Source organism: Mobula birostris, chromosome 25, assembly GCF_030028105.1.
Source record: "Mobula birostris isolate sMobBir1 chromosome 25, sMobBir1.hap1, whole genome shotgun sequence".
NCBI classification, from domain to species: Eukaryota; Metazoa; Chordata; class Chondrichthyes; order Myliobatiformes; family Myliobatidae; genus Mobula; species Mobula birostris.
The window spans coordinates 12514262-12532535 of NC_092394.1; the positions used below are offsets into that span (position 1 = coordinate 12514262).

Genomic DNA, 18274 nt, shown 5'->3' on the forward strand with positions numbered 1-18274 from the left:
CCAAGGGTAGCTGATTGGTATGTTTGAAAGAGAACAAGTTGCAGGGCACAGCAAAATAAGACGGATAATAGGACTGAGGAATGGCTCCCTCGTGGTCGCCAAGTGCCCAACAGACCAAATGGCATCTTGATTTAGTGCACATATAAAGGGGATTCACATTTGGATTCCCAATTCACTACATATGAAATGTTGTCAAATGCACTGGTCATCCAGTACACTATCAACAGCCTCCAGAGTGACCTTTGAGGCTGTTAAGTTACATAGGACTTGCTTTTCAAACATGGGAAATTCCTGGTGGTTATGCACTTCCTTGGTTCCTTAAGGTTGTTATAGCCAGGGGTGGTATTGGGAATATGCTCCCAGTGTCTAGTAAATGCTCCCAATGGCATGAGCCTCAAATTGTCTCTGACGACCAAGTCCAGCTGCTGGCCTTCACATTTGGCTGAGCTAATAAGCCTGGCGGAACCATTTCTACTGACAGGAGAAAGGGCAAAGGGGAGTTATTAGCGCCTGAAAACCAGTCGCTGCGGGCAGATGAGGCTCCTCAGCCGTGGTTGGCAGCTCATCCACGAGAAGGAAAACCCTAATGTCAAACTTCCACTGCCTTGCCACGATACCCACTCATGGGGAAGGCTCCGGGATAAATTCCGAGAGAAAAATGGAGGCTAGGAGTCCCTAAGGTGGTCCTACATTGAGCTCAACGCTAACTGATGCTGCAGGTACCAAACTGTATCGGTTTCTACCATTCCTTTGGGTTCATCCGACATGCCGAGAGGGGGATCTTGCTACATGGGCAACAGCTTGCTCTGCATATTGTACTGCCAACACATATATAGACAGCAAGGATGCAACACCCATGGTCAACCCTGACTCACTCACGATGCACATCCTAGGTCTCATCTTACCTTTGCTCAACTAATCAAGTCATCATAACCATAAACATATTCAATCGCTTCAAGAGCATTGCAAGCTGAGCCAATAGTGTGTCAGAGGAGGCAAGTTTGAAAAATGTTAAGAGCAAAGATCAGTGTATACAATGAAACTTCTTCAAGAATTGGTGGTCCCAACCTGCTAATCCTATTCCACAATACAAAGAGGCAACAAAATAAAGCAGGCTTGCAACATCAATCAGCAACAGACGATACTCTGCAGATGCTGGAAATCTTGAGGAGCACGCACAAAGTGCTGGAAGAACTCACCAGGTCAGCAAATACTATACAGAGATTCAAGATTCAAGTTCATGATTGTCGTTTCCCTCGGAGTTTGAGTTGCTTCCCTTGGAGGGGCTGTTGGGTCTCAATGCTCTTGGTGGTGTTATTGAAATTCTCAGATTTATGGATTGGACTGTAGTTCATATTGGCCTCTCTCAGTTCTTTCTCGTGTTCTCATCCATTCTTCCTTGTTGCCAATTGGCGGGCTGGGGGTTGGGTGATCTGTTAGCTTTTGTGCGAGGGAGTGGGTGGGGGGCGAGTTTTTGATTATTTTTTCTTTTCATGTGGGGTGGGATTGATGTCTTTCTTTCAACTACTTCTATGGATTTCTGCATTTTATAGCTATCTGGAGAAGACAAATCTCAGACTTGTATTCTGCATACATACTTTGATAATAAAATGAACCTTTAAACCTTTGTTTAATTTTCCTGTATACAGGTGTAAGGAGAACAAAATAATTGTTACTCTGTATGCAATGCAGCGCAAATAAAAAATACAAAAGATAAAAACATAATAATAAACACAATAAATATCAATACATAAGATAGTTTCTATGCATAGATTGATTGTCTGTCTACAAAGTGATGCTAGGTAGTACAATAAGATGACTGACAGGGAATAATAAGTCAGTGGTGGAGTTAGTGGGTGGAGGGGTTGATCAGCCTTACTTCTTGGGGAAAGTAACTGTTTTTTGAGTCTAGTGTGGATGCTTCTTAGCCTGGTCCCTGATGGGAGTAGGACAAGTGGTCCATGAGCAGGATGTGTGGGATCCTTCATGATGTTATTGGTCCTTTTATGGCATCTTTCTATATATATGTTCTTGAAAGGTGGGTAGGCTGGTGCCAGTGATGCACTGGGCAGTTTTGACCACCCATTGAAGTGCCTTCCTATCTGCTGCAGTACAGTTTCCATACCAAGCAGTGGTGCAGTTTGTTAAGATACTCTCTACCGAGCATATGTAGAAAAACATAAGTATGGATGTGTGAAGTCCAGCTCTCTTCAACCTCCTCGAAAAGTAAAGGTGTTAATGAGCTTTCTTGTCTTCTGGGACCATGAGAGTTTGTGTGCGAATTGCATTCCCAGGTGTTTGAAACTGCTGTGCCTTTGATGTGAAGGGGCGTGGGGAGTGGTGTGAGTGGTGCAAGTTCTCCTGAAGACAATAACCATCTCCTTTGCCTTGTTGACGTTACAGAAGAGATTATTTGCCTAGCACCAGGCCTTCCACCTCCTCTCTGTAGTGCGTCTCATAAACAGATTCTGGTTTCTTCCCCCTTCCTCTCCAGTCTAGAAGGGTCTCCGTTCAAAACGTTGACTGTTTATTCCTCTCCATAGATGCTGCCTGATCTGCTGAGTTCCTCCAGCACATCGTGTGTGTTTTCCCCAACACCAATCAAAAGGTTTAATGCTTATCTGTAGTCTTGTGTATATTTAAAGTATCACTTTTTTTGAGACAACCTACTGAATTAGTGACATGAATTTTATGAACTCACCGTTAATGACAAAGGGTCAGAAATGTAAACGTTTGTGAAACAAAATTAAAGCACAACAAATTACCTTGAAATGACTATTGTTGTGAGGGTTGATACGAAAACAGGAAACAAAACAATCTATCATGAGATCCACATCTGCACTCTGGCTGCCAGCACCTCTGGAGAAAGGCTTGCTAGGATTGAACAACAGGGCCTGCAAAGGAACAACATACCAAAGCAATTACTGAGGTAATAAAATATATTTAATGCATTTACTGTATCTAAAGGCATTTAATTTTTCTTGATCATTTTCAGAGTTTCTGCTAACGCTTCCCTGTTAAGCATTTGTTAATCATTTTGGAGTTTACTTTCTGAACTTAAATCAAAAACACACACAGCATTTTGTTTTGTGAGAGCAGAAGCTGCAGGGAACATAGACAATGATTCATTTTGATTCCTCGTGGCAGGGTACTTAGTGATCTTTTTCTCCATTTGCTGTTCCTGCCAAAATTATTTTGTTAATTTCTAGAGAGGCACAGTGGAGAGTTTACTGACCTGTTGCAACACAGCCTGGTATAGAAGCACAAATGTCCAAGAATGGAAAAGCCTACAAAAAGTCATGGATATAGCTCGGTTCATCACAAGAAAAGCCCTCCCCACCAGTGACCACATCTAAAAGGAGCGGAGCCACACGAAAGCAGCACTCATCACCAACGAGCCTTACCATTCAGGCCATGCTCTCTTCTCACTGCTGCCATCAAGAAGGAGATACAGGAGCCTTAGGTCCCAGACTACCAGATTCAGGAACAGTTACTACCCTTCAACCATTAGGCTCCTGAACCAAAGTGGAACATATTAACACCGAACTGATTCCACAAACTATGGACTCAATTTCAAGGACTCATGTTCTCAATATTATCTATTTATTATTATTTGTTTTTTCTTTTATTGCACAGTTTGTCTTCTTTTGCACGTTGGCTGTTTGTAGTTTTTCATTGATTTAATTGTGGTTCTTTGCTCTACTGGGAATGCCCGCAAGAAAACGAATCTCTGGGTTGTATATGGTGACATAAATGTACTTTGATAATAAATTTACCTTGAACTTTACTTTGATTTAACTCAAAATTGACACAACCATCAAGGTCAGCTTTAATTGAAAATAAAGAAGCATGCTGCTCCAAGGATCAAACAACGTAAGTAGAGATGTGCTTAACCTCAGAGGAGAAAACACACTGCCAGGGGTTAGGTAGTTAAATAAATTTCTTCAATTTTCATTTTGGATTTAAAGTGAACACAAGAAACATTGGAAATAATTTGGAAGCTGTGTAGCTCGGGCGGTTGATGGTTGGGTCAAGTTGTTCTCCAACCTTGGAAATTTACTTGCAAACGCTTCGTCACAAGATCACAAGACAAAGGAACAGAAGTAGGCCATTTAGCCCATCGAGTCTGCTCCGCCACTCTACCATGACCTAAACTATTTTCCCATCTAGTTCCAATTTCCGGCTTTTTCCCCATATCCCTTGATACCCTGACTAATTAGATACCTATCAATCTCCTCCTTGAACACCCTCAATGATCGGGCCTCCACAGCTGTAAGTGGCAACGAATTCCATAAATCCACGACCCTCTGGCTAAAAAAATTTCTCCTCATCTCTGTTTTAAATGGGTACCCTCTAATTCTAAGACTGTGGCCATGGGAGAAGGCCTCGTCAGTCCAAAATCAACAGCGCACTGATGATGTCTCCTCGCATGGTGACGAAACATTCGCTAAGATTGGAGAACAACTCAACCCAACCACAAGAAACATTGATTATAGTTATTTAAAAGAAATACTTAAAAGAACACAGCACAGATTCAAGAAATGTGTATTTAAGTCTTATTTCCCAAGGTGAAGGGATCTGGTGAATATCTTCATGGGTCCAAGGTAGTTAGTAGGAGTTGGAGCTACCGCCTAAATCTATCCCAAAAAAAATCTACAAACATCCTCACCGTTCACCCTTTCAAATGCAGGTGAACAGTACTTTTTAAAAGAACTCATAATATTGAAATTAATACATTTCATAGCAAAAGAATATTTTTGCACCAATAAGTCCAGAGTGTTTTGAAAACGTATGAAATTTTTGTATATAAGGTTGGCACAGCCTTAAAATTTTGTGATTATATATGAAGATCGATTCCAGGAGGTCAAATTGCGTGAAGCTAACTGGCCAAGGACTTCACATCAACTTGTGAAATTGTGCCAACAATTTTCCTGGCAGTCATTTCATGACAGAACAGCCTTAATAGTTTTAACCTGCAATTTGCACTGTTATGCTTTGCTAATCAATAGAGGAACTGAAGTGAGCTCATCTGAATGCAGAGGTGGCAAACTCACTTTGGTTTCATGTTTTGAGTTATGGCTTACTGTCAGAAATCTTGAGACAATGTAACAGCAGTCTGTAACTGATGCCTCATCTGGGCTCTAATTGTTTATCAAGCCAGAAATAATGACTGGATGGGCAATGCTAACAATCATTAAACTTCTTTTCTTTGAGGCTTCAGATCTTGGACTCATCAATAGGGACATGACAACCTATTGCCCAAACTGGTCAATACCCATTTTTAGGCAGGTGCATGGAAGTGTTTAACGAAGTGATCTTCCCTTAGGTACAAATTCGTCCTGATTTCCAACTCCATAATATGTGCAAACTAATAACTTATGAGTGTGATATACTGTGCTGCTGCTGCAAAAAAGCTAATTTTCATGCAATTTATGTCAGGCAATAACAATAAACTTAAACTCTAATCTGTTGTCAGGAAACCACATCTTTCACTTCCCATGCAGCACACTGGCATATAAATTAGCTGAAGCAACAAGCCTGGTGAGATATTTTTGTAAAAAATTATGGATGAAAAAACAAAGTAAGTCACAGTATTTTATTTTCAAACTGTAGAAACAAATCCATCCATCTTCCCCAAGATAATTATTTAATCCTTTTTTTTTCTCAATTCTTTTAAATGTCCAGATGACTAAATGAAATGATTTGGTATGTTAAAAACGTGTCTTTTCTTTCAGTAAATTAGCATAAGGGGAAGTAATGGACACCATGAGATATAATAACATACCTTTAGGTCCACAACCATGGACTGAACCTGAAAGCAGATGACAGAGTTGTCCTCCCAGCTGATGTACGTCGAGGCCTTGCAAAGTTTAACACAGGCTATAGCAGCACTCTCGGTTAGTTGCCGACTACCACCATGACCAGCAAGAGCTTTCTTTAAGTTGTCCAGGAATTGCTTCTGCACAAAGTGAAGAAGACAAGAAAGAGACAAAACAATTCAATCCTCCTGCAGTTCCACATATTGACACACTAATGCCCTTCAGATCCATTAACAACAAAATTACACAGGGTAAAAACGTCTAAAGGTGAAGCAAAAACAACAGATATCTGTTTGGGTTTATATTTAGAATCATAGAATTATCACAGTAAAGAGGCCGAAAAACCCATTGAGACTATAGTATAAGTACCAGTGCACCAGAGAGTTTACTCGAGGATAGGGAATTAGGAAAAAGGGCTGTAATAACTGTAAGGTATGAATGCCATTTTCTTTACCCTGAACTGTTTATGACTCAATATTGGGAATACATAGTGGGATTGACTTTCACTCAGCTGGAAGCAAGCCTGAATGAATCACTGTCTCAATTCCCCTCAACTAAAACAGGAGATCGATCTTGGTCATCTGGGTAGCTCCGGAGTTCACTCAAAGAGCTCCTGCATTGCAGCAGGATCTTGAGCAGCTTAATCAAGTAATGTGGCTCCACCCTCCCCACAAAATTCCTCTGGAATTAGTTGACTGCCAGCTATACCATACCTTCAGTTTTACCAGATGTCTCGGCTATTCATAAAATCCATAAACTATTAAAAGTTAAAGGATAAAAGAATTTGAAAAACTGAAAATGTTAGAGATAACTACTTAACAATTAAAAAATATTAAATCATGAACAAATAAAATATTACCCATTCTTCTCCATAACCATACAATCCACATTGAAATCAATAGACTTAAGGATTTTATACCGGTCCAAACTAGAATCTGCAGCTGGACTCCATTGATCACAGGTGGAACATGTCAGAACCCGGTCAATAAATTTGGAATTCATGTATGTGAGTTCAAAAATGTAGAGACATTTACTGAGAAATATCATCCGTTGTGTGTGGAATCATTGGTATCTGCCAGCAAAATCAGGGTCCAAGACTTCCAGCCAAAAGCACATTCTGCATGCTCCCCTCAAGATACAAGCTATCCTACAGTCTACATTTTTATCTTTGGTGCTGGTCAAAAGTCATCTGTGCAGATAAGCACGCTGTAACGAGAGTCCTACACTACAAGTTGCAAAAAAGGTACAGTGCTCCTGAAGCTGTAAGTAAAAAGGGCACAGTAGCACAGGTGCCCCATGGCTCCAGGTAGCCGAGTTAAATTGTGATCTTTAATGCTGGAAATGGAGTTTGCACATTCTCCCGATGATCACACAGCTTCCCCATCTCTATTTTCCTCCCACATCTTAGTTGATCGGCTAATTGGCTTCTGTAAATTGGTTCTTAGGTTAATTAGGTTCTTACACCGCCAAAAATTTCCCCCAGGTGTAAGCAGGTGGCAGAACTTAAATGGAAGGCAGGAAGAAGTCAATGGGATGCGAGAAGGGAGAAAATGGATAAATATGATCATGATAAGTGTTTGATGGCTCTGGGCCTGTACTCACTGGAGTTTAGATGAATGGGGGGGGGGGGAATCCCATTGAAACCCACCAAATATTGAAAGACCTAAATAGAGTAGACGTAGAAAGGATGTTTTCAATAGTACCAGAGGACACAGTCTCAGAATAGGAGGTCCCTTTAGACGAGAGCTGCCATGTAATTTCTTTAGCCAGAGGGTGCTGAATCTGTGGAATTCATTGCCACATACATCTGTGGAGGCCAAGATACCGGGTGTATTTAAAATGGAGGTTGAAAGTTTCTTGATTAGTAAGGCTGTCAAAAATCACAGAGAGAAAGTAGGAGAATGGGGTTGAGAGGGAAAATAAATCAGCCATGATTAAATAACAGAGCAGACTCAGTGGGCTGAATGGCCTGATTCAGTTCCTATGTCTTACGGTGTTATAGACTAGTGAAAATGGATGTTTGATCATCAGCATAGATGTGTAGGCCAAGGAGAAAGGTTCCCTTCACAATAGCTGAGGGAACAAAACCAAACCCAGCCAAGCTAGTTGTAACAGGACTAACTTGCCTTGGTATCCTCAGATTAGGAAGAGACTAGGATATGTTCATGGTTAATGCTGTGGACAGACATTTAGAAACTACTTGTTAGAAGCTTAGATGAACTCACCTGCAACAATTTCAGAAGGTTGACAAAAACAAATAATAAAAAATGCTTTTATACTAAAATTTGAAATAGGCGAATAATAGAGCATAAAATAACTTCTTTAAAAAAGGGAAAGTAGTTTTGCTGTAAGAAATGAAATGCCATTCCTATTCCATCTTGAAGCTCTGATAACACACTGATTATGTTTATTCATGAAGCTGGGGCAAGCAGGAAGAAATGCAACTAAGGAGAAATGTAACAGGGCAGGAGAGAGAAAGAAGACTAGAAACTTAATATTTCCAATAATTCCAGTAAACTAACAAAAAATCAATCCCACAGCTCAAGTATTCTCATTGGTGGCAATAATAATGATCACATTACAAAAGTTTCTCGTATTATATAAGAAGGTGCCACCGATGACTCAACATGCAACCAATCTCCAGATATTTACCCATTCAGCTAATAGATCTAATACCACATGCCATAAACATAAGAGATTCTGCAGATCCTGGAAATCCACAACACATACAACGCTCTGCAGGAACTCAGCAAGTCAGGAAGCATCTATGGAGGGGGAATAAACAGTTAATGTTTCAGGCTGAGATCCTTCATCAGAACTTCGATGACAGGTCTCAGCCTGAAGTGTCGTCTCATTGGTCCTCTCTGTAAATAATGCCTGACTTCCCAAGTTCCTTCAGCATTTTGTGTGTGATACAGCATGCCTTCTTTGTTAAATGTACAGCTTTAAAAAATGCAAACTAGACAAATTAGGCACCAACAAAATTTATTTTAATTCTAAGTACATGGTGGTGTGATTTCCCCAAGCCCCAATGAACCAGGTGAATCACTATACAGGTATTATTTAGCAATTTTTTTTTAATAATTGAATTGACTTTATTACTTACATCCTTCACATACATGAGGAGTAAAAATTGTTACATTACATCTCAGTCTAAATGTGCAATGTGCAATAATAGTAATTTTTAATAATTTATAACAAGCAAAACAATCAATGTAACATAGAAATACACTCAAATCAGCGTAAGTTAATCAGTCTGATGGCCTGGTGGAAGAAGCTGTCCTGGAGCCTGTTGGTCCTGGCTTTTATGCTGCAGTACCATTTCCCAGATGGTAGCAGCTGGAATAGATTGTGATTGGGATGACTCAGGTCCCCAATGATCCTTCGGGCCCTTTTTCACATCTGTCTTTGTAAATGTCCTGAAACAGGGGAAGTTCATAACTACAGATGTGCTGGGCTGTCCGCACCACTCTCTGCAGAATCCTGCGATTAAGGGAGGTACAGTTCCCATACCAGGCAGTGATGCAGCCAGTCAGGATGCTCTCAATTGTGCCGCTGTAGAAAGTTCTTAGAATTTGGGGGCCCGTACCAAACTTCCTCAACCGTCTGAGGTGAAAGAGGCGCCGTTGTGCCTTTTTCACCACACAGCTGGTGTGTACAGACCACGTGAGGTCCTCGGTGATGTGGAAACCGAGGAACTTAAAGCTGTTTACCCGCTCAACCCCAGATCCACTGATGTCAATAGGGGTTAGACTGTCTCCATTGCTCCTGTAATCCATGACCAGCTCCTTTGTTTTTGCGACATTGAGGGAGAGGTTGTTTTCCTGACACCACTGTGTCAGAGAGATGACCTCTTCCCTGTAGGCCACCTCGTTATTGTTTGAGAATAAGCCAATCAATGTAGTGTCATCGGCAAAGTTACTTAGCAGATTGAGGCTGTGGGTGGCTCATGGGTATACAGAGAGTAAAGGAGGGGACTTAGTACACAGCCCTGAGGGGCTCCTGTGTTGAGAGTCAGAGGGGTGGAGGTGAGAGAGCCCACTCTTACCACCTGCCGGCGATCTGACAAGAAGTCCAGGATCCAGCTGCACAAGGCAAGGTCAAGGCCGAGGTCTCTGAGCTTTCTGTCGAGCCTGGACGGAATTATGGTGTTAAATGCTGAACTGTAGTCCAAGAACAGCATTCTCACAGAAGTATCCTTATGAAAAGACAATAGCTCAGCAGAAATTTGTACAGAACATCGGGTAAGAACACAGCTCTTTCCATCTGAAACCGGGATGAATTTGAATGAAAATTTTTAACAGGTGTAATCATTTGGCAGCAAAAGCTCTACAACACTCTACCAAAGGTAAAAGCCAATTGTAGAATTTCATTCAACAAAGTGGGGCTATCTTAGAAGTTGATAAAAAAAACCTAGCATCATTGTAGAATTTTTAGTTTATCTTTCTGTAAGGCACTAAATTGCACTACTATAAACAATTCTCAGGGAATTGTATTTTTTCTGATTGCTCAAGTGGTCATTCGCTTCCTGTGGAACAAACCTATCACAGAATGACCTCTTCATATCAGCAATAGGCTGTCAGTGAAGAGGACCAGTTGCACATGGCTCACCGCCCAACTTTTCAATCATGTAAAACACCAGGCCTTTGCTCAGAATGCCTAAGCAGCCACACTACCTCAAAACAAGAACCACTGTAGAAACTGATGAGTCGATCATCTGCACAAAGACTATTTTATAAATATTAACATTCCAGCATACAGAAGATTTGTGAAGTAGTCTTTTTCCCTCCAAGGTGACCACAACCTAGTCGTGGTTTGGAGGCTTGCATGCCTCAATGACACAGGGAGCTATGTTGGCTGGAGTCAGGACTTGATGCTTTGACTCTTGGTAGGGTCACCCATGCCAAACAGGTCAAAGGGTAGAGGCCAGACTAAGAGCGGTCCACCAATCCTCCACGTTTGGGGCTTCAGATCAGAACTAAAAACCCTGACTGGTAAAACAGAAGTGTTACGGAAACAGTAATGAAGAATCCTTCTGCACCCAAGTGCGATGGTATTCCTTAAACTCCACCCAGGACTTGATTGATTGACAGTCATGAATACCAAGAGGAAGTTACTGACACAATGAAGGAAGCTGTGAACACCATCAAAGATGGAGGAACTTCATTGCTGCCCTAAATGCCAGCAGCGTAGCAGGTAAAAGAAAGAGATACAGAAGACTTATATGATTGTTTTAATATAAATCTTCTGTCTGATGTCATCTTTTTAAGACTGGAATACAGAAGCATAGAGCTTAAATTATTGTACAGCAGCCAACTTATCCAGGGAGCATTTCAAATCCATCATGGCATTGGGAGAATTTAAGTTCAACCAGGTAAATTGATTTAGAATTGAAAAATCAAACAACATAAACCTACTGGAGACACAAGGCACAGCAGATGCTAGATTTAGAGCAACAAACAATCTGCTCTAGGATCTCAGCAGGTAAAGAAATATCTGTGAGAGGGGAGGTGGGGAAACTGTAAATGTTTCAGGTTGAAGTCATGCACCATGACTGAGTGGAGAAGTGAGAGATAAGAGATCTTGCCTCTCCCCTCTCAGTCCTGGTGTAGGGTCTTGATCCAAAACACCAGCCATTCCTCTTCACCCACAGATGTTGCTTGACCTGCGTGAGTTCCTCCCACAGACTGGTTGTTGCTCCATCAACCTAGTGGATTTTCGAAAGCTCGTCCATCTCACTGATGGATTTCAAGGAAGGATATTTACCTTCATTACCTAGTCTGGCCTGTGCCAAGTCCAAATCCAATGTGGCTGACTCTCAACTGTCTCCCAATTTCTGAGGTAATTAGGAATGGCGAGTAAATGCCACTGTTGCCAGTGTAACTTCTCTCAAAATCAAGCATAAATTACCAGTTTTCAATCTGGAGTAACCAATCTACAACACTTACTAAAATGGAAATCTATCAATGCTTTAACCGCTATTGGATTGGGCTGTAGAACTGTTATCCTTCTTGCAGTTTAACTTTCTTATGCTTGTTTGTATTTTTATATAATCACCTATATACATGGGATTGTTCAATGATGGGTGTCACATTATTGAATCTGACTAGTTAATCTGGTGAAATTTCAAGAGAATTAGTTGTCTGGGATAAGAAGACCAGACCACCTTTTTTCCCTTAGGCTCTCTTATGTTCCTTCCTTTGTCTGTCCTTTTTCACTCTTCATCTCTCACCATTCTTCTCCCCTCCCATCCTTTGTTGTTGTAATGCAGGCATTCCCAACCTGGGGTCCACGGATCCCTCAGTTAATGGTAAGGGTCCATGGCATACAAGAGGTTGGGAACGCCTGTTGTATCGTTCAATAAAACAATCATAAGCAATAACTTTTATGCCACATTCTTATTTTCCGAAGCAGCCTTGGATCACAAGAGCATAAGGATCCAACAATGCCTTAAAGATTATGGCAAAAAATGATTCACAAATCCAAAGAAAGTGGGGAAAAGGCATTTTTGATGGGCACCTCAAGTAGTTTATGAATCAAGTAGCTGATCAACTAGTAGATCAGGTTTGCCCTGGACTTATTGTACATTTAAACATGAGGTGGCCAGTTTCAATCTGGCTATGTCAATAAAGATGAGAAATACATTTCCTTTCATTTAGAAAACTAATCAGAATTCTTGTTCTTGGTCAGTACATGGCAATCATCGTTGAAGCATGCCCATGCAAAGAGGAGCATGCTGGGCTACGATTTCCTTTGGTTCAACAAATGTATAATAAAATTTTACAAGCAACAAGGCACACAAGACCTGCGAGAGTAGCTCCAGCAAAATGTCAACATCCTGGGGATGAGTGGAGCAAGCTTACCTTGTTCATTTTGCTTTCTTCAACCTCCTCCTTGGAGATGTCCTGCAGAACGTCAGGTGAGAGAATAAGGAGGATGATCTGCAGAGGCCACACTGCTGCTTTTCGTTTGGCACTTTCGGCAAAACTATCCACCAGGTCAAACAGCTTCTCTGAACAATCTGTGTGTGTGTTGGTGGGGGGGGGGGGTAAAAGCAATCAAAGAAACACAATACAAAAGGTAAAAGGTGTCAGATGATTCACAAACCCACTCATTCTAACAAAGTGATGATTTAAATGTGAGGAGAAAATTATTCAACTATGCATAGCACAAAACTAAATTTTTATTTTCATTATAGAACAAATAATTGTTTAATAGACACATGTGCTAGTTTCTTATAAAGCATTAAAATTTTGTGTGATAAAAACCAGACATTCCACAACTGCTCCACATCCCAGAGATCTGCAGCATCTGTTTGGATCCCCATTGGTAAATGCTATACAAACCAAGAAGGAACAAAGAGGAAAATGAAGAGTTGGCTTAAATAGTTTTGGGTGCAATGGTGGAATACAAAAATGAGTTCAGTGCCTTCAGTTCATCTGCAGCAGAAATCAATGTAACAAGTTATTGGACCATGTGCAGAATATTTCCACGATTGAAAAAAAGACCATAAGACACAGGTGCAGAAATAGTCTGGTCCACCATTCCATCACGGCTGATCTGTTTTACCTCTCAACCCTACTCTCCTGCCTTCTCCCACGAGTTCCATGATGTACTGAGCTGTGTCACCAACCTTGCAGTTTCTTGTGGACATGGCAGAGAAGTTGCTATACTGAGCCAAGATTCTTTGAGGTAGGAAGCTTTCTATGGTGTACTGATAAAAATTCCTAAGAGTGTAAGGGGACATGTCAAATTTCTTTAGCCTCTTGAGGAAGTAGAGGCACCAGTAAGCTTTCTCGGCCATGGCGTCAACATAGTTGGATCAGGTCAGGCTATTGGTGATGATCCTAGGAACATGATAATGTAAGTTGCTGCAAGCCTGTTACCCTTGTCTGGTGGAGGAACAGTCAACATAGGAGCTGTGTAGCCTCGGCTGCAGCGAGAACTAGGCCTCAAGCCTTAAGCTTGCCTGCTGCTTCAGCCCAGGTGCGAGAGGCAGGAGCACTACAGCAAGGCTGAGCTTGATTGGGGCCTGACTTCTCTCAGTCAGTGCTGCCTTCCCGTGTTTGAGCAATGGAATGACAAGCTGGATTGTGTGTGTCTGTACACTACCATCAATTGCAGGATATTGTTGCTCAGGGTCTTGGAATTTATGGGTTTTTTTCCGAGTGAATATGCTTCTTTGCTCAATATTTTGAATTATGTTACTTGCTATTTTTGAATGTTTGCATGCTATTTTGAATGTTTTGTCCCAGGGGAATGGTCTTGTCCTGCTGTATCTACGCATGGTTTGAATGATAATTACACTTGATTTGATTTGATTTCTGATTTGATGAAGCTCTCAATCATCTTGACCTCAGCACTGTTGATTTAAATGGGAGCACGTGCACAGCCCCCTTCTTGAAGTCAATGACCATCTCTTTTCCTTTTGCTGACATTGAGGGAGAGATTGTTGTCATGACACCATGTCACTGGGCTCTCTCTCTCCTTCTTGTACTCTGACTCATCATTATTTGTGACACAGCCCACTAATGATGGTATCATCCACAAATAGAGTTAGTGCGGACTCTAGCCACAAAGTCGAGTGTAGAAGGCTGAGGACACAGCCTTGTGAGGTACCAGTGTTGAGAATTGTAGGAGGGGTGCGGGTAGGGTAAATGCAAGCTGAGGTTGGATGAGACTAAAACGAATGGTCATGGATTAAGGGTGAAAAGTGACATTTTTATGGGGAATAATGAGGAGGAACTTCTCAGAGGGTGGTGAGAGCATGGAACAAGTTGCCAGCGTAAGTGGTGGATGCAGGTTCGATTTCAACATTAAGGGAACTTTGGATAGGTACATGAATGGGAGATCTTTGGAAGGCTATGGTCCCAGTACAGGAGCGGGCAGAATAATATTTTTGCATGGACTAGATGGATCAAATGGGCTGTTTCTGTGCTGTAGTGTTCTATGACTGTAATTTCCAGCTGTCTCAGAATTAATGCCCTGCAATTCTACATGGACAACAAAGCACTGGCCAGCAAGCATTAACACACCAAGCTTTCAGAATGCCCTACATCGTTCATTCCATTTCAAATGCAATCCACTGCATGTTTCACCATCATAAGCCACGAGATGATTTTTTTAACTTCTTTTTATGTGTGTTCTCAGGATGTGGGAGAGGCTGGCAAAACCACATTCGTGGCATTACCCTGAGGTAATGGTGGTGAGCCTGCTTTTCCAGCAGCTGCATTCCCTTCTCTTGAACAGTGCAAGCATTCTGTACTTGTCTTTTCATTATTTTTTATTCTGTTTCCATATGATCAGGAGAGAGTCAATGAAGATTTGCAAATCAGTTCTTGATTAGTGGCGCAAACACCAGGAAGTCTGTAGATGCTGGAATTTCAAGCAACACACATTAAAGTTGCTGGTGATCGCAGCAGGCCAGGCAGCATCCTGACGAAGGGTCTCGGCCCGAAATGTCGACTGTACCTCCTCCTAGAGATGCTGCCTGGCCTGCTGCGTTCACCAGCAACTTTTATCTTGATTAGTGGATCCCTTTAGACCAGAATGAGAAGGAATTTCTTAAGCCAGAGGGTGCTGAATCTATGGAATTCATTGCCACAGACTTCTGTGGAGCCTAGTCATTGGGTATATTTGAAGTGGAGATTCATGTGTTCTTCATTGGTAAGGTGGCAAAAGTTACAGAGAGAAGGCAGGAGAATGGGATTAAGGGGGATAGATGACAGAATGGTGAAGCAAACCCAATGGACTGAATGGTCTGTTTTATTGTCTTATATCTATGCATTTCAGATGTTAGTTAAACGGTAGCCTGGTATCTGCACGTACGACCGCACTAATAATTAACACTTTAGTTAACAAAGGATCTGATAAAGTCTTCAGTACATAAACACAACCACAGCAGCATCCAAAGAGAAACTATAGGAGTTTCAGATATCCAACAGCTCTCTCCAGCATGTGACAATGATATCCGTAGCGTCACTCACCTGCCAGATCAGGCTGAGGTCTCTGGTACAACATGGTGAACTCGTCAGGATAATTTTCCACCCAGTTCCAAAATGCCTATATCATTAAATATTTCAATGTTTGTAATCATTTCAGCTTATTACAGAAGGATTATATTTAAAATCATATCTGTAAGATACACAGCTGGGTATATTCTTCGGCCTCTGCAGTTATTTTTAGAGTTTCCTGCGATATGATTTTGTAAACAAGTAAAATGTATCAAGATGCAACATTCCACCAATGTTCAGAAGCACAAATCCATCTTTTGAAACACACAAAAAATTTTCATCCCACACAAACAAAACTATTCCCCATGAGGAGGCCTAAATGATGTGTTGTCATAGGTTGCAGATCGGTATAAGCATCACTGGAATGTCATGTGCACATTTTTAAAATCACACAGCTTAAGACCTAGCCTTGGCTGACGCTCAAACCCAATGGCTGTATCAGTAGGGAATTACAACAGCTTTCAGCTGTGTTGATCTCTTGAATACTTAAGTACAAAATCATCCTCGAATCAGAGTTGTACAGCTGAGGAACATGCCTTTTCAGCCCACCATATCCATGCCAACCATTTTGCTCATCTAGACTAATCCTATCTGGCCACATTCATCATCATCATTATGTGCTGTGTTGTATGACATGGACAATCATGGTCCATGACCATAATTGTTCCTGGCCAATTCTACAGAAGTGGTTTGCCATTGCCTTCTTCTGGGCAGTGTCTTTACAAGACGGGTGACCCCAGCCATTATCAATACTCTTCAGAGATTGTTTGCCCAGCGTCAGTGGTCACATAACCAGGACTTGTGATATGCACCAGCTGATCGTCCATCACCTGCTCCCATGGCCTCAGGTGACTCTGATCGGTGGGTTAAGCAGGTGCAACACCTTGCCCAAAGGTGACCTGAGGCTGGCGGAGGGAAGGAGCACCTTACACCTCCTTTGGTAGAGATGTATCTCCACCCCGCCACCCACTGCTTACATTAGGTCCATAATTTCCTACATCTTGCCTATTAAAGCATCCGTCTAAATGCCTCTAAAATTAAGTGATGGTTTCAGCCTCTGCCACTTTTCTCTGTAAAGCACATTCCAGATATCAACCACTTTCTAAAAATTTATCCCTCAAGATCCTCTTTAAAACTCATTACTCGCACTTTAAACTTAGCCTTTCCTGTTTCTGAAATCATAACGGAAGGATCAGAAAGAAAGAGCACAAGAAACACACTCTAAGTGCTAGAAGAACCCAACAGGTAATGTAGCATTAATGAAGATCAGTTGCAATCTTATTGAATTACATATCTGGTGTACAGGACAACTTCTCCCTCTCCGAAGGAGCAACCTGATGGCATGAATATTTATTTTTCCTTCCAGTAAATAATTTTCCTCCCCTCTTGCTCTATTCCCCATTCTGACCTTTTACCTCTTCTCACCTGCTTATCACATCCCCCTGGGTCCCCTCCTTCCCTTTCTCCTATGGTCCACTCTCCTCTCCTATCAAGATTCCTTCTTCTCCAGCCCTTGACCTTTCCCACCCACCTAGCCTCACCTACCACCTTCTAGCTATCCTCCTTCCCCTCTCCCAACCTGCCATCTTCCCCCTTCCTTCTCCTCCAGAAGACGGGTCTCTTCCCAAAACATCGAGTGCTTGTTCATTTCCATAGATGCTGCCTGACCTGCTGAGTTCCTCCAGCATTTTGTGTGTGTTGCTTTGGATTTCCAGCATCTGCAGACTTTCTTGTGTTTACTATTGAATTGTATATCTGGTGCACAGGACCACTTCTACCATTATCTAAATTTCAGACATAAATAGAATAGACAGTCTTTTTCCAAGGGTAGAATTGTCAAATATTAGAGGGCATAGATTTAAGGTAAAAAGTGGAAAATTATATATCTTATTGTAATTTAATGTTTTTTTTAATGTATTGCTCTGTACTGCTGGCTGCAAAACAACAAATTTCACGACATATGCCAGTATTAGCCAATACGATTCTGGATTAGTTTAAATTGGGATCAGAGTCAACACAAACATTGTAGGCTAAAGAACAGAAATTCTGCAGACGCTGGAAATCCAAAGCAACACACTCAAGATGCTGGAAGAATTCAGCAGGCCAGACAGCATCTATGGAAAACAGAAAACAGTCAACATTTTGGGCTGAGACCCTTCATCAGGATTGTAGGCTAAAGTTCTAATTGTCTGTATTTCTGCTAAGGTCATTGGTGCTTCCTTAATCACTTACAAGTCCCAGCACAACATCTTGAAAAGTATGTTGAAAACAACCCCAATGTAAATTTCAAGGGAATTCAGCCTACGTTTATGTAATATCTCCTTTTAATTACATGGGATGAAATGCCATCAAGATCAAATTATTAGTAAACTGTTATAATTAATAATCCGTATAATCTAAATGCAAGAATTCAACAAGAATTCTAAATGCAAGAATTCAACA

General features: G+C 41.4%; 1 protein-coding gene across 7 annotated transcripts in view; it reads right to left on the reverse strand.

Annotated features, from left to right (window-relative positions):
• nf1a (neurofibromin 1a) overlaps positions 1-18274 on the reverse strand; it is a 374121-nt gene that overhangs the window by 249242 nt on the left and 106605 nt on the right. For all 7 annotated transcript variants that reach the window (XM_072243431.1, XM_072243433.1, XM_072243435.1 and 4 more), the window contains exons 7-10: positions 15806-15881; positions 12683-12840; positions 5786-5959; positions 2766-2894 (exon numbers count right to left, since the gene is read on the reverse strand). In XM_072243431.1, coding sequence (XP_072099532.1) covers positions 2766-2894; positions 5786-5959; positions 12683-12840; positions 15806-15881 — 537 coding nt within the window. The remainder of the gene's footprint in view (positions 1-2765; positions 2895-5785; positions 5960-12682; positions 12841-15805; positions 15882-18274) is intronic.